Genomic DNA, 16,496 nt, shown 5'->3' on the forward strand with positions numbered 1-16,496 from the left:
GTGCTTCTGTGTTGGGTGCATAGATATTTATGTGTTATTTCTTCTTGATGGAATGTCCCTTTGATCATTATATACTGCCCCTCTTTGTCTCTCTTTACCTGTCTTATCTTGAAGTCTACTTTGTCTGATATAACGATTGCAATACCTGCTTTCTTTTGTTTGCCATTAGCTTGGAGTATCATCTTCTGTCCCTTCACTCTGAGCCTGTGTTTCTCATTGCAGCTGAAATATGTTTTCTGGAGGCAGCATATTGTTGGGTCTTGTTCTTTAATCCATATCGCCACTGTGTGTCTTTTTATTGAAAAATTCAATCCATTAAAGTTTAGGGTGATTATCGATATGTGAAGGCTTTATCACTCATTTTCTGGTTCTCCTGGATTTCCTTTGTTTCTCGTCCTCTGTATTTTGGTCTACCAATCAAGTTATGTAGTTTTTTATGTTGTGTTTGTTTGTTTTCTCATTTATTGTTTGTGTCTCTGCTCTGCTTTTTCATTTAGTGGTTACCCTGAGGTTTGTATTCAAAATCTCGTGGCTAAGATAGTCCCTTTTTTGATGGCCTATTTTCTTAGACTAAACCGATTCAGTCCCTTTCCTCTTTCCCTTCTAAGCTGTTTTTTTCACATCTTATTCCATCTTGTGTTGTGAGTTTGTGGTTAACATGATGATTATCTTTGTTTTTGGTGTTTTCTTTCCCTTTGTCTTTAATGATATACTTGAGTATTTGCTGTCCTGCTCTGATTCTGTCTACCTATTTATCTCTTTACTCTGTGCTTTGTAACACAGAGTTACAGATATGAGAGCCTTCTTGAGGATTTCTTGTGGGGGCGGGGGGCGGTCTCGTGGCTATGAACTCTCTTAGCTTATGTTTGGGAAAGTTTTTATTTCTCCATCATATGTGAAGGATATTTTCACTGGGTAGGGTATTCTTGGCTGAAAGTATTTGTCCTTCAAAGATTTGGATATGTCATTCCAGTCTCTCCTAGCCTGTGAGGTTTCTGCAGAGAAATCCACTGAAAGCCTGAAAGAGGTTCCTTTGTAGGTTATTTTCTTTTGCCTTGCTGCCCTTGGTATTCTTTCTTTGTCATTCACTTTTGCGAGTTTCACTACTATATGCCTCGTGGTAGGTCTTTTTACATTGACATGTTTAGGATATCTGGCAGCCCCTTTCACATGGAGTTCCATCTTCCCTAGGTTTGGGAAGTTCTCTGCTATTATTTCTTTGAACACGGTTTCTACTGCATCCCCTCTTTTCCTTCTTGAATACCTATAATTCTTATGTTGCATTTCCTAATTGAGTCAGATATTTCTGAAAGACTTTCTTCATTTCTTTTTAGTCTTATTAATTGTCTCTCCTCCTCTATCTGGAGGATTTCAACATGTCTATCTTCAATTATGCTGATATGCTCCTCTGTGGTGTCTGCTCGAGCATTCAGGGAATCCATATTTTGTTTTATTTCTTCCGTTGTGTCTTTCATCTCTAATATTTCTGATTGATTCTTCTTTATAGTTTCAGTCTGTTTCATGAAGTAGCACCTGAACTCATTGAATTGTTTCTCTACATTCTCTTTTACCTCATTGAGTTTTTTGATGATAGCTATTTTGAATTCTTTGTCATTTAGATTACTGATTTCGGGTACTTGTCATTTTCTCTCTGACCTGGAGATCTAATATAATGTTTGATATTGCTAGAGGGAGTGGCTCTGTTTTTTTGCATCCTAGTGTTATTTGGTAACAGTTACCACCTATCGCCACCGGGTAGAGGTAAAGAGCCACATATTCTGAGCTCTCTGCCTTCAGCCGAGATCCTTCACGTTCCTGTGAATGAACAGCCCCTCCCCTGTTCCTTCCCTCTTGGAGGCTTCCCGTGGTCCCAGATGGCAGTCTTTAGGGGGATAGTGAAGTTTGTCTTACCCTGTTCCACTTCCCCCAAGGAGGGCTCTAGCCTCTCCGCCCTCCATCATATGGCTGCGTGGGTCTCTCTGACGTTTTTTATGTTGCGTTTGGATGTCCACTCTTGGAGTATGAATGTCCTTTTCTTTGTATGTTGGAGGGGATAGATTGCTGGGAAAACTCACTCTGCCATGATTCTGATGTCACTCCAAAAGAGCTCTCTTTTGGTAATTTGGATAGACTTAGATTTGAATGCTGGTTTCACTTCTTTCTGGCTAAGTGATTGGACAAATTAGTTAATTTTTCTGTGTCTTATTTTTCTAATCTATAAGTGAGAATTATATATTTCACAGAGCTATTGTGAGGATTCAAAATAATGTATATAAAGTGCCTACTAGCTTGGTGTCTGAAAAAGGTAGCTGTTATTTTTATTTCAAAGATCTTGATATTAATAGATATTATTATTCATGAAATCATCCATAATTTGTGGCACTGCTAGACTTAAGTTTGTAATGCATCTGAATGGTTAGAGTGTTAAGATGGGTGTTGGAATATCTATGGATTCCTGCCCAAGCTTTACTAACAATTATGTGACCTGCAAGTCGCTTGATTATAATTTTTTATCTCTCGAATGATTGGGTTACTAGGCACCTCATTTTGCTCACAAAAGTCACTGTAAAGATAGAATGATATAGTAGATTATTGTGGGTCTGATATAAGTCAGGTAGGAAAACATCCCTAAAAAGGTCCAAGGTTATTTTGTTTTCCTCTTGTTGGAAAGTTGTTTCTGTCTTTTTACATCATGCAGGATTTTTTTTTCCTATATATGTAGAAGCTGAAAGTGGAAACATGCTAATTGTTTCATGTATATATTGCGAGTCTGATGTAAGTCATGTAGGAATGCATATGTAGTTTTTATTCAGACTTCAGATAAGGGATCACTTAATGAAGTTTATTCTTTTTAGTATAGACGTTGTCTGTGTAATCTCTTTTGAATGCCTGCGGTAAAATAAGATTGACTTTTGATCAACAGCTGAGAACTAGGATCATGTGGCCCCAGTGCTTAAATAGCATTGCAGGTGCCCATCACTTACAGTTGTACACTTCTGCCAGTCTCATCAAGAAAATCTGGAATTATGGGGCCAGCCCGGTGGCATGGTGCCCGGGGAACTGAAGGTGCCCGGGTACACTGAAGCGGGGCACTGCCTTGGTGGCCCGGGGTTTGGCAGTTTGGATCCTGGGTGGAGACATATGCAACACTTGTCAAGCCATGCTGTGGCAGGCATCCCACATATAAAGTAGAGGAAGATGGGCACGATGTTAGCTCAAGGCCAGTCTTCCTCAGCAAAAAGAGGAGGATTGGCAGCAGATGTTAGCTCAGGGCTAATCTTCCTCAACAAAAGAAAATCTGGAATTATGATTCAGCTCTGCAATGTGTATGCTTAGAACCCAGATTGGTACTTAAAATAACTTATTTTACTTAAAGCATTTTCCTAGGTAGATGGATCCTTTGTTCTACATTTATGAAATTTCCCTAGTCCTAGTATAAAAAATTTATAGCATTGAAATAAGCAATTTGAGTAAAATTCTCTTTGTGGATAATATTAAGAAACATAGTAATATGTATAAAGTACTTTGTCACATGTTGATTTTAAAATTAACAAAAACTATAAAGTTCCTGATAACTATTACCATTTCTCATACTGTCTATATTTTTATATGCCTGAGAAATAACTGTTAAATACAGTAGTCCCCTCTTATTCACTGGGGAGATGTTCTAAGACTCCCAGGGGATACCTGAATAGTACTGAATATGGAACCCTATATATACTCTGTTTTTTCCTAAACATACATATCTTTGATAAAGTTTAATTTATAAACTAGGCACAGTATGTGGTTAACAACAGTAACTAATAATAAAATAGAATGATTATAACAGTTATAACAGTATATATACTGTAACAATATACTGATAACCAAGATGGTTACTAAGTGACTAATGGGCAGGTAGCATATACAGCATGAATACACTGGCCAAAAGAATGATTCATGTTCTGAGCAGACGGATCACAATTGTTCGAGATTTTTATCCTGCTACTCAGAACAGGGGGTGATTTAAAAACTTCCATAATTGTTTATTTCTGGAATTTTCCATTTAATATTTTTGAACTATGGTTCCACGGAAAACAAAACCACAGATGAGGGGGGACTACTGTATGTGTAAAACTGAGATTTAACAAGTGGGCTCAAGTCTTCTGAGCTTCATACCTGTTTGAGTTGCAGCTGCAGGTGTGAATGCATCTGCCCATCACAGCTGAGATACTGTGAGACCCTTAACGTGACTTCAAGTTATAAAGAGCCTTTCTCTCAATGAGGCTTTTCTTATCTAATATAGTTACTCTTTGTGGTTGCAGATGCCTCACTAGTGTCTGCTTATTTGGTGAATTTGCTTTTCTGAGGATGATGAGATAACTAGAATAGATAATTATTTTAGTAATTGGATTACATTCCCTGCTAATTATAATAAGATACTTGAAAGAGATTATTAAATTGATTTTGTTTAAAAAAGATATTTATGTTGATGTTTTTGCCCTTGTATTTTTTCAAAATTTTAAGATATTTTATTAATGAAAATTACCAAATATAAACAAAAGTAGAGTGGCTAATACAATGAAACCCTCATGTACTCATAAGGGCGTCAACAACCATCAATATTTGATTATATTTATCATTCCACTTTTTTTTTTTAATCTACCTGGTCTCTCAAGAAGTTGGTTTCATTTTGGTATTCTTTGTTTAATGAGCAGTAAAAGAGCTCCCTATTAGGCAGTCCTTGGTTGTGAAGGTCAGGCAGGGAGATGGATTAGCATAACACAAGCATTAGCCCTGCAAGGTTATGGGACAGAAAAAAGAACAAAATAGGAAAAAATCTAATGTAAGTATTAACCCAGTTATAAGATTTGGATTTGATGCCACAGATGTTCTGTAGACTGCAAAAAGTCTTTTTTCAGACTCAAAATCTAAGAATAAGCTTCAAGACATAGAAATAAAAACCTGCTTACTCTACAATGAATAGGCATAACGCCTCAAGAAAAAGTCTGACATTTAGAAACCCTTATACTCTTTATCTGATAGCTTGAAGATAACATCCTCCTTTGCCTCCTGACCTTCCTTGTTACTTTTCTGCCAATCTCTTGACCCTGTTTTCTGTGTTGCTTAAATTTCTACAGTGACCTCAAAGTTCTTGTCTCACTTCTTTGCTTTTGCTACTACTCTTGTACAGTTCCATTTTAGTCAATAATTTATAAATAAGCTATTTTAATTTTCTCTAAACCCTTCCATGTAATTTGAGCAAAGTAATAAATCCATACAACAAGCACTTAGGGAAACAGAGAGCTCACTTATGTTCTAGGATAAGATATTTTACAAGCTGGGCATTTTTCCACTCAGGATACATGAGGCTTAGAGGAAATATGTTGTTAATAGTTCTTTTGGCACTTAGGCTGAATATTGTGCTTCTCATCTTTGTTATACTGGGAAGAGCTGGAGGAGTAGGGTTGGGTGTCAGAGTATCATCCAGATCGGACAAAAATATCACCATCTGCAACAGCTCTCAAAACCTTTTTTTTTTTTAAGTACTTCCTAGCTTCCAGCTTTTAGCTGTCAGAGCAGGTCCAGCTTTTCATTGGTCCCTTTCCCTCAACTCATTCTATCACAGGTAGGAGTTTATCTAATTGACTTATTTTCTTCCTTCAGCCCAGTAAGAGGCCTGAGAGTATAACCATTGTTGGCTCACTGGCTTTGGGGGACAAATGTAATAAATTAAATCTTTCTTCTCCTTAGGTCATGTTGGCTAGCACAATGTGATCTCTACTTTATGGTACACTTAAGGCCAAGACATACTTGTTATGTGATTGCCAGTGCTGTCACTGATGTTAACAATAACAAGTTAGATAACATTTTTGTTCTCCTGTATGCCCAGGCCCTCTTCTAAGCTCTTTACCTGTCATAAGTTATTTAATCATTACTAACTCCCCTACTGAGGTAGGTACTATTATTAGCACCATTTTACATGTGAAGATCCTGAGGCATAGAGAGGGAAGTATCTTGCCCAAAGTCAAATGGGCTAGTCAATGGATAGAGCCCAGATTCAAAACTAGGCAGTTAGCCTCTAGAGTCTGTGCTGTTAACCATTATTCTAGGCTGCTTTTAAACCTCTTTTAGTGTGACTTTTATCCCTTCATTGGAAATTGTAAGAGAACACAGGCTAATACCTGCATCACCATCATTACTACCAATTTTAGATATTTCCATCAGAATTTCAAGTACTCTAAATCTAGTAATAGAAAATAGACCTATTAAAATGACTTTATTGAGATAATTTAACCAGTTCTATTGGCCAGGTTTTAAATAGACTATAAATCAGTCTACTTTTAAAGACTTTTAGCTCTTTGTGCTTGTATTAATTTTCTCATCACTTTGTAATATAGACTGACCTTCCTGATAAAGGCTTTTCTGGTGAGGAAGATTGGCCCTGAACTAACATCTGTTGCCAATCTTCCTCTTTTTTTTTTTCCTCCCAAAAGCCCCAGTATATAGTTGTATATTCTAGTTCTCAGTCCTTCCTGTTCTTCTATGTGGGATGCCACCACAGCATGGCTTGATGAGCTCTGTGTAGGTCCATGCCCAGGATCTGATCCTGTGAACCATGGGCCACTGAAATGGAGCGTGCAAACTTAACCACTGTGCCACCAGGCTTGCCCCTGATAAGGCTTTTTTGATTAGGAAATTTGTACCATGTTGGTTTTTACCTTTCACTGACTGCATTTATTTTATAAATCAATGTAGTTCTCCATCTGAAATTCATCTGATTCAGTTAACTTCAACCAGCACATACTATATGCAGAACATTGTACTAGCTTCTGAGGATAAAGAGGATGTACCATCAACCTCAAGAAACTTATGGTCTAGGCCTAGCAAATGCCCTCTCCCCTTCTCTTCTATAAACCCTTCCCAACTACTCCAACCCAATTGAAATGAATTGTTTCTTATTTGGTGCTATTCCCAGTTTGTTCAGGCATTTCTTAAAATGCTTACTATGCAATACCTTCATACATGTTGCATTTCTGTATCTCTCATAAGATTTTTGGGGACTAAGAACTGAGACCACATTCCACTTATGAGGTTCCCTAGACCCTATCCTGTATAAATAATGTGTCTAATAATGAATCCAAACACAATGCATGCAAGACAATCTATAAGTACTGTTGATAAGTTACAAAAATAAAAACACCATGGAAACACAAAGGAGAAAACTATTACTATGGGATATAGAAAATCCAGATGGAAAAATATTATTTGATCTTGGCATTTCTTGAAATAGGTGGAGACAAGGACGGGTTATTCCAGATAGTGGGAATGATGTGAGCAAAGACACAGGAACAATAAGTGTAACATGTTGGAGGAATGACAAATTAATGTGGCTGAAGTTAGGATGCTTGGATGAGGGTTATGGTAGTCAATAGAGTTGATAAAATAGTTTGGGATCAAGTGGGATCAGGCCTTCCCAAGGAATTTAGACTTTATTTTATTGGTGATAAAAATCATCATCCTATAGGAAGGTTTATCAGACAGCAGGATGCAAGATATATTAAAGAGGAAAAAGAAATTAAATACAGAGAGTTAGGAAGCAAGGCTGTTGTAATAATCTAAGCATGAGTGACAAAGTGTGAACTAGAGGAATGGTAGTGAAAATAGAAAAAGAAGGGATTTATATTGGAAAAATTTCAAAGGAAGAATTGGGGGAATGTACTTGGTAACTAATCGAGTGTAGGAGAATTGTGAAATCAAAGAAATACCAATTTCTGAGCCTTGTTGACCAGAAGACCTTTTTCCACTAACTCAGAACTTGCTTACATTTATGTGATTTTTCACAGTGTCTAGATTCATTTTCATCTTTCCAACCATCCTGTAAATCAAATAAAACAGGTATTTTTTTATTCCTCATTCCTTGTGGATGAGGAACTGAGGTTCATAGTTATGACTTGCTCAATTTCATGTTATTGGTAAGTGATAACACTGGGATTCAAACTCACCTGTTTCACTCCCAGTTAGTTTTGCCATGCTGAGTTTGAAGTGTTGGCAGAAAGTGGAAATTTCTCATAGGTTTTGGAACTCTACATGAAAACAGTAGTGGAAGCAAGGATAATAATGAACGAGACTTCCAAGAATGAAATTGATAGAGATAAGAAAGAGAATCATGGATTGGACTTTTGAGAATACCTGCATTTAGAGCATTAGCTGAATAAGAAGAGAGAAAGAAGAAAACTGGAAAAGAACAGTCAGAGAACTAGGAAGAGAATCAGGAGTGGAGGATGTTGCTAGAAACAAACAGAATGTTAAAATGAAGAAACTGGTCAAAGCAAGGTAGCACATGTTATGGAGAGAGAGGAAGAGGAGGATGGAGAAAAGCCATTTAATTTGAATAATGGGAGGGTTTTAGAAACCTTTGAAGGGGAGTCTTTTGAGAGAAGGGCGAAGAACAGATTACACTAGGTTGAAGAAAACGTGTGAAGAAAAAAGAAGAGGCAATGAGTTTAGACTACTTTTAATAAATTTGTTTTTTAGATGTTTATATTCTCAGGGGATTACAGTCTGGGATAATAGGTGGGTGTATCTTGTGCCCTTCCCAGCAAATTACCCTGAGTAGAACTCCACACTGTTGTAAGGGTATATGATCTAACTCTCACACCTAAGTCTTTGCTAATACCTCGTGCGTAGCTGAGCTCAAGGAGCCCAGGAGCTCAACAAAATCAAATACTGCGTCATTTGCATTTTGGACGCTATCAGAGAGTTTTAAATGAAAACATTACTAAAAAAATTAGGTGTATTTTTGGTTTCATTACTTTCTAAATCCTGGAAATATCTTTTTAAAATTTCTTATGTAATACATTTGCATTATATCTTTGTGTTTATGCATATTCTTATTTAAAGGATGGAGTGGCCATAAGTATGTTCATGCAAAACACCTTAACAAGACTTATGAGGTAATGTATCTTTCTTTTTAAAATCTGATTTCTAAAATACCAAAAATAGCTCTTCATTATTCTATTTTTTGTACCAGTTAAAAAGATAATAGCTGATTTTCAAATTATATTTATTCTAATGTGGAAATTTATTTGTGCCATCAAGGATAGTCATTTAATTAGATGTTAGTGTCTAGAAGTCTATACAAGTATAGAAAAAGAATTTAAGACATGGCCTTTTTCCTTAAAAGCTTATAGTGCTACCTATATTTAGGGATAGACATGGGAAAGTTAAATACTGCTATTGGAGCAGAATAAAGACACTGATCAAGAGATGACATGTAAAGATCACCTAATATTCAAAATTCTTAGAATGTATAGTGAAGTGGTCTGTGTCCAGAGGAAAGATCAACAACTCTGGATTGGAGAGGTTTTCACATCTTTCTGAGGAAGATGGGTTCTTTGCACTTAGGTGAAAGTTTTAAGAAAAGGGAGAAAATTCTTCTTGGCCTATCACTATGCATTTGGGGTTACACACTATGACTTGGTTGGGCTGATGAACTTTCTACTTCCATATTCTGAATGTTGACAATTTAAAAATTACAAAAACTAAGGAAATTTATATTTATTTAGCATACTAATTAATTGGACATTACTGTAGTTTTATGTTCTGTGTATCTGAGACTCTAAAAAGAATAATGGAATCATAACATTACTATTCTAAAATGCTTTTTCATTGTTTTAGTTCTTGTCACCATCTTCTCCCTACTACATTTGACTTTTTCTTAGGTAAACATAAAAAAGTTTTTTTTTTAATAATTCTTTTTATTTGGAAGCAGTGTGTGTTAAGAAATTTTCAATTACTTTATTTCTGCAGCTTTGCATTTTTGTTGGAACCTACTGAAAATTCTTTACTTTCAAAACATTTTTGATTTATCTTTGAATATTCACACACTCCTGCAAAGTGGGTCCTTGCAGACAGGAAAGGGGAAGAGATTGATTTTTACCGCAGAACCATTCCTTTATGTAGGATTAGTCTGTGGATCATTTTTAGTGAGTAATGAAAAGATTTTTGATAGGAACCTTCATAATAACACAGTTTTGGAGCTCAGTCTTCTGAACCACATTTCCTCCCTTTGGATACAGCCTTAATTTTCCCATCCATATCCGCATCTCAATAAAAATGGACTAAGATGATATCACATTGAATTATTCCCAATTACCAGCTACTGAGAAGTTCCAGGAGCTGTAAATTATACAGAAACTCCATTTATTTGAGAGAAAGTTACAGTATGGATACTATTTAAAAATATATAATGAGTCAGGGAGATATTTTGGTAAATTACATGGCATTTATTATGAATTATTATATCTTCATTATTAAACTGTTTTTCTCCTCTTGAGGCACAGGCTAAAGGTTCCATTGTCCTTAAAGATTTGTTTGTTATTATAAATACTGCTCAATAATTTTGTTTCCACTGCATCTTAAGTTTTTAAAATAAGAGTAAGTTAATATTGAAATTAAAAATACTCACATTCGTTTTTTCTCTTTCTTTCAATATACAGACTTCCTTTAGTAAGTGTTGCACTGGTTCAAGGTCGGGCAATGGGTGGAGGAGCAGAAGTTACTACGGCATGTGATTTCAGGTAGGATGAAAATTGTATTACTCCTTGCATGTATTTAATTAATATATGCTCAAATTTTTTTTGCCTTAATATCAATATTTTATGTATTAAGTAGGATAATCAATTAGCAAATATTTTTGTCAGTCATTAAAGTAGATAATTTCAGTCTAGTATAATAATTCTACCATTACTTTATTACTGTACATTTCAAAAGTTTCACAAAACCAAATGAGTTTGAATAAATCAAATCCATATTAGCAAAATCCCTGGAGAGGGAAGCCAAGGAAACGTATGAAACTTTAAGATTCAAAAGAAATATATAAAGAAAAGTAAAAAACTGAGAAAGAAAAGAAAAAGAGAATGGAGAAAGACTACTGTAGTCGTCCTCTTACCAATAAAAAGAGGTTTTCTGAGATCCATTTCATATCTTCACTCTACTCGGATATGTAGTAACTTTGTGGAGGCTTTGGGCTGATTAGGGAATAAAATTAGAGAAAGTTATGTGGGACCAATAGCCCTTCAATCCCTAGAATTCTTTTTACTGTTGGACAGCTGTACTGTATAGGAAGGACATTTTGTGGAATCTGACAGTTTATGTATGTTTGAAGGTGCTTTCTCAGTACCATTCCTAGGACCTACTTGCTTAGCTAGGAGAACCAATACAGTGTTCTTTGTACAGACTTGCACACTTGAGCCTCTTTATAATGCGAAAGGCAGAGTAGATAGCATACTTGGAGGTAAAATGGAGAAGAGCCCAAGCACTGGAGTCAGAATTAGGTTCTTTCCCAGTTTGCTGCTTTTATCTATTTGACTTTAAGCAAGTAACTGTTTCGTCTAAGTCTCAATTTCTTTGTCTATAAAATGGAAATAATCTCCCTTAAGTGTTGTAGATAGATTTAAACGAGTTAATGAATATATAGGTTTTAGCATAATTCTTAACCTAAAGTACACATGAGTGTACACATGATATTGATTAGAGTCTTAGGATTACCTTATACTACTTTTACAGAAATGCCAGTATGGTAATGTTCAGGCTTTAAACTCATTAATTCTTGTTTCACTGGGAATGTTTTTCAGCCCTAAGGCTAACCGTGGCCTCACTCCTTTTTCCTATTCATTATACACTTGATCCTGGCAAAGGAAAATGTTGGAGCATACACTAAGAGGAGACTATCAGTGTTTAAAGTTTTGACTCTCCTTTTCAGACACTGAAGAGAAAGCCATTCCACTCTGGCATGTAGTGCTGTAGGCTCAAATTTTCATAGTTCAGATTTTCAAATTATGTAAGCTAACACTCGTAATCTGTCCACTGTACCAAAATGGTATGAAAATAGTCATGATGATGTAAAAAACACTCATCAAAAAGAAAAGGAAGACCTATAATTAAGGATGCTAAAAGATGTATATTAATCATAGACTTATCTCTTCTAACCTCCATTTTAACAATTTTGAAATCAGTCTCATTGAGGTATAATTTACATTCTATGCTTGTGTAACCACCTCCACAATCAAGATGTAGAAGGTTTTCATCACCCCCATATGTTACATGTACCCTTTCCCAGTCTCTTCCCACCCTAGTCCAAGGCAAACACTGACCACTTTCTCATTCTAAATAAGGTTTGTGCTTTGGTTTAGTTTTATATACATAGATTCATATAGTATGTACTCTCTTATTTCCAGCTTGAGATTCATCAGTGTTGTACCATGTATCACTACTTCATTCCTTTTTAATGTTGAGAAGTGTTTCATTGTATAGATATATCACAGTTTGTTTTTGAGATTAATTTGTCTTATTCCATATATCAGTGGTTTGCTTATTTAATTCCTCAGTAGTATGCCTTTCTTTGCATTCTATATATTATTATATATTCTGGATAGAAGTCCTTTTATGTCACCAAATATATAGTTGTTCTTGGTCAAATGTAAGTACTGTCAATGTATTCTCTCTGCCTTTTTTTATTAGGGTCTTTTGAAGAGCGGAAATTTTTAATTTTTAAAACATTTTTCACTTTTCATTTTGAAATAATTACATACTTATGAAAAACTTGCAAAAATCATACAGATAACTCCAATATACCTTTCACTCAGTTTCCCAAATGTTAATATCATGTATAACCACAGTATAGTTATAAAAATTAATATCAATACAGTACTTTCAAATAGTCTACAGACCTCATTCAAAGTTTTATTGTTTAATTTTTTTTTTGAGGACGATTAGCCCTGACCTAACATCTGCTGCCAATCCTCCTCTTTTTGCTGAGGAAGACTGACCCTGAGCTCACATCCGTGCCCATCTTCCTCTACTTTATGTGGGACGCCTGCCACAGCATGGCTTGCCAAGCAGTGCGTAGGTCCGCACTTGGGATTTGAACTGGTGAACCCCAGGCTGCTGAAGCAAAACATGCGAACTTAACCACTGTGCCACTGTGCTGGCTCCTCAAATTTTTAAAATTATCCTACTAATGTCCTTTTTCTGGTCCAGGATCCAGTCAAGAATCTATTTTGTCTGAGATAAATACAATCATGCCAGCTTTCTTATGATTAACATTATTGTGGTATATCTTTTTCTGTCCTTTCATTTTAACCTGTGTTGTATTTTTCAAAGGCAATTCTAGTTAGTACAAAATATATATTTGAGTCTTGCCTTTTTATCCAGTCTAACAATCTCTGACTTTTAATTGGAATTTTATACCATTTATATTCAGTGTTGTTATTGATATAATTGAGTTTATTCTACCATCTTGGTATTGTTTTCTATTTGTCCCATCTGTTCTTTCTTACTCTCTTTTCCTGCCTCATCCTAGATTATTTTTTTATGACCCCATTTTACCTTTACTATTGACTATACCTCTTTGATATATATATATCAGATATAGTACTAGGAAAATGAAACAAAAAACTAAGACAAATTTCTTGAATGGCAGTGCCTAGAATATATGGGTAGAAAATATATATTTCTAAAACACAGAAAAAGATATTTTCTAGTAATATATATGTACACACACAAACATATACATACATATATAGTTTTTTGACTGGTTAGTTTAGAGTTAATAATATGCATTTTAAACTTATCATAGTCCACCTTCAAATAATATACTACTCCACACAAAATATAAAAACATTACAATATATTTTTATTTCCCTTCTCCTGTCCTCTGTGCTCTTGTTGTCATATATTTTGCTTCTACATGTTATAACTTCACAAATTATTATTATGCTTTTGTTTTAATCAGGCAATTATCTTTTAAAGAAATAAACATAATAAGAATGAAAGGCCTTTTTATTTATTTATATTTTTACCAGAAAAAAAATTTGGGGTTTAAGCATATCTGAATTTTTAACTTTATGAATGAAGATAATGATTTCTCTAACCAGAAATTCATCTAGTATTAGATGTGTTTAATTCTGTATTGTTTGAATAGTTTTGGAACTTAATTACTTCTAAGAAAGCTGGATCATACTAATAACTCGATGATATTTCCACATTGTTCTTCCAGTTTTTTAGAATGTAGCAAAGCTAGGAACCCTATCTTAGAAAGCTTCATATAAAATCTCATCCATGGACCCTTGGTTTAGAACCCCTGTTTTTGAAGCAAATATTTCTGCTTATGTACTATTTATTTTATCATTATCTTTTGCATTTTAAGATATATCTTTTGACCACTGATGCAATTTTGATAAGACCTTCTAATATTTTGGTTTTGTGTGTATAGAACACAAACGTTTAGTTTAATCACTTGTTACAAAATGGGAACCTATGTAACTATGATACGGATCAAGAATTGGAACATTGCCAGCACTCCTGAAGCCCTCTACACACCCTTTCTAAGCCATACCCCCTCCTTTCCATCTAGCAGAAACTATTACCCTGAATTTTATATTTTCCTTTTTACTTTCCTCTATAGTTTTATAAGCTAGTTATTCTGTAACCAATATATTCTTTTTGAACTTCATATAAATGGCATCATGTAGTAATAGAAATAGTGTGAGGGAAGAGTCAGTAAGCTAATTCATGCAAAGTAGTAAAATTTTATATTAATTTTTATTCTTTTTGATAATTTATGACAGGTTTTAACTTGTCAATTGAAATATATCACATTGTAGTCACAAAAATAGAGATTTTAAAATAGTTTTTGATGTATAAGACAGTTTATGAAGATTCTAGCCTCTTTGAAGACTAGTGCTTCCTAACTCCAGAGGATTCTTAGACATAATTAAAAATGGCCATTTCATATGACGGTGCCCTCTGCTGTCCTCAGGGCAGATTGCATTAGGATCTACAGCTTGTTCTGTGAGGTGGAAGCAGTCATTGGCTTTTTGGACAATGTGAGACTAAATATAAAATGCTCTATGTGTGAAAGGATTAAAGACTTTTCTCACTTTACCTTGAAATACGTGTACTAAGGAAATATATAATTTAAATATATAAATATAAAGTATATATTTAAAAATATAATTTAATGTATTTAAAGAATTCTAAGCTCATGCAACTGTGCATTATTACACTTAAAAAACCTGTACATAAAGGTCAGTGCGAAGTAAAACTTTATAGATGTCCTCTGTAGAAAGTGTACCCTCTAACACAGAGTCTGGTTTCATCTTTGTGCATTTATTAGACTTTCACATCACCCTTCATATTTATTCCTCATCTGCGTTTGGGTCTAGTTAGGGTTTAGGACACAAGGCCAAATCACAGGAAAAACAATCAGAGACTGTTTAATCTTTTAATACTGCCAATTTGCCTTGCTTTGCTGTTCTCTAAATGAAGGAAGTATCGTGTGTCCTGAAGCCTCATAAAATATTTAGTTTTATTGGTTATGAGATGTCTCAGGGTACTGCCCTCATCAGATATATCCAGTAGTATACCAGATACATTCACAGAGCAGCTTCCAATGAAGCCATGTTCATTTGTAAACCAACTTTTCTGGAAGTGGTGTCTTTGTTCATTAAACATATGTTTAGTACCCATGTATGCCAGGCACTGCCATTCAAGAAACTTACATCTTTATTTTTCGTTTTGGTTTTCTAGTATTATATTTTATTACATTTTACAACCAATTAGAAATTTTAAAAAAGTAGGAACTGATCCTTCACCATAGAAAAGCACTGTCCTAGTCTCTTCAGCCCTTTTTAACTTACACCAAAAGCAAAAAGTCTTCAACCTTAGAGGCTAATAGAGAAGATTGCATCCTGAACTACATGACCAGCCACGGTTTCAAGGAAGTGATAAATCATTACAAGTTACTCTTCTGATTTCCCCCCTAACTTTATCAGTACCTTGTCAGTTATCTTCTATGACAACTTGCTTTAATTGTGTTCTAAAAATATCTGCTTGTTCCAAAAGAACACCAAAAGCTTTCATAGCATTCTGCTAAAAAGATCAGTTCCTTCCTTAGGTATATGTTGGCCCTTTTTTGCTTGTTTAACTTTCTTAACCTTGGAGAACTGCCTGGAATTCACTCAACTGACATTTTCTCCCTGCTGCTCTTCCATTATCCTTGGAAAATATTTCAGAATTTGAGAGAGATCCTTAATATGAGTATTCAAAAGAAATGAGCTCATACAGCATTCTAGCATTATTCTACCCTATGCTCCCAAACATTGTAAGCATCAGCTGATAATACCTATCATGAATTAATATGTCAGGAGCACTCAAGTCTATTTGGTATATATAGACCCTCATAGTAAATTCTCAAGGGGAGAAGATTACACAAGGGTGTAAGTACAAGGAGGCAGTGATCATTAGGGGCCATCATGGAGACTGCCTACTACAATACACATAAATAATATTAGTCTAATTTTATTTTCGTGTGTGTTATATTTATCAAATTCAGGTATCAATGCTATACTTACTGCATTAAAAAAATTGTGATGTTTCCTTTGTTTCCTATCTCAAAAATAATCTATGTATGTAAAGATTTGGTAAAATTCTCCTGTGAAATCATCTGGGTC

General features: G+C 34.9%; 1 protein-coding gene across 6 annotated transcripts in view; it reads left to right on the plus strand.

Annotated features, from left to right (window-relative positions):
• ECHDC1 (ethylmalonyl-CoA decarboxylase 1) overlaps positions 1-16,496 on the plus strand; it is a 66,654-nt gene that overhangs the window by 36,499 nt on the left and 13,659 nt on the right. For all 6 annotated transcript variants that reach the window (XM_046677596.1, XM_046677593.1, XM_046677591.1 and 3 more), the window contains 2 exons: positions 8,884-8,936; positions 10,482-10,562. In XM_046677596.1, coding sequence (XP_046533552.1) covers positions 8,884-8,936; positions 10,482-10,562 — 134 coding nt within the window. The remainder of the gene's footprint in view (positions 1-8,883; positions 8,937-10,481; positions 10,563-16,496) is intronic.

Source organism: Equus quagga, chromosome 11 (assembly GCF_021613505.1).
Source record: "Equus quagga isolate Etosha38 chromosome 11, UCLA_HA_Equagga_1.0, whole genome shotgun sequence".
NCBI lineage: Eukaryota > Metazoa > Chordata > Mammalia > Perissodactyla > Equidae > Equus > Equus quagga.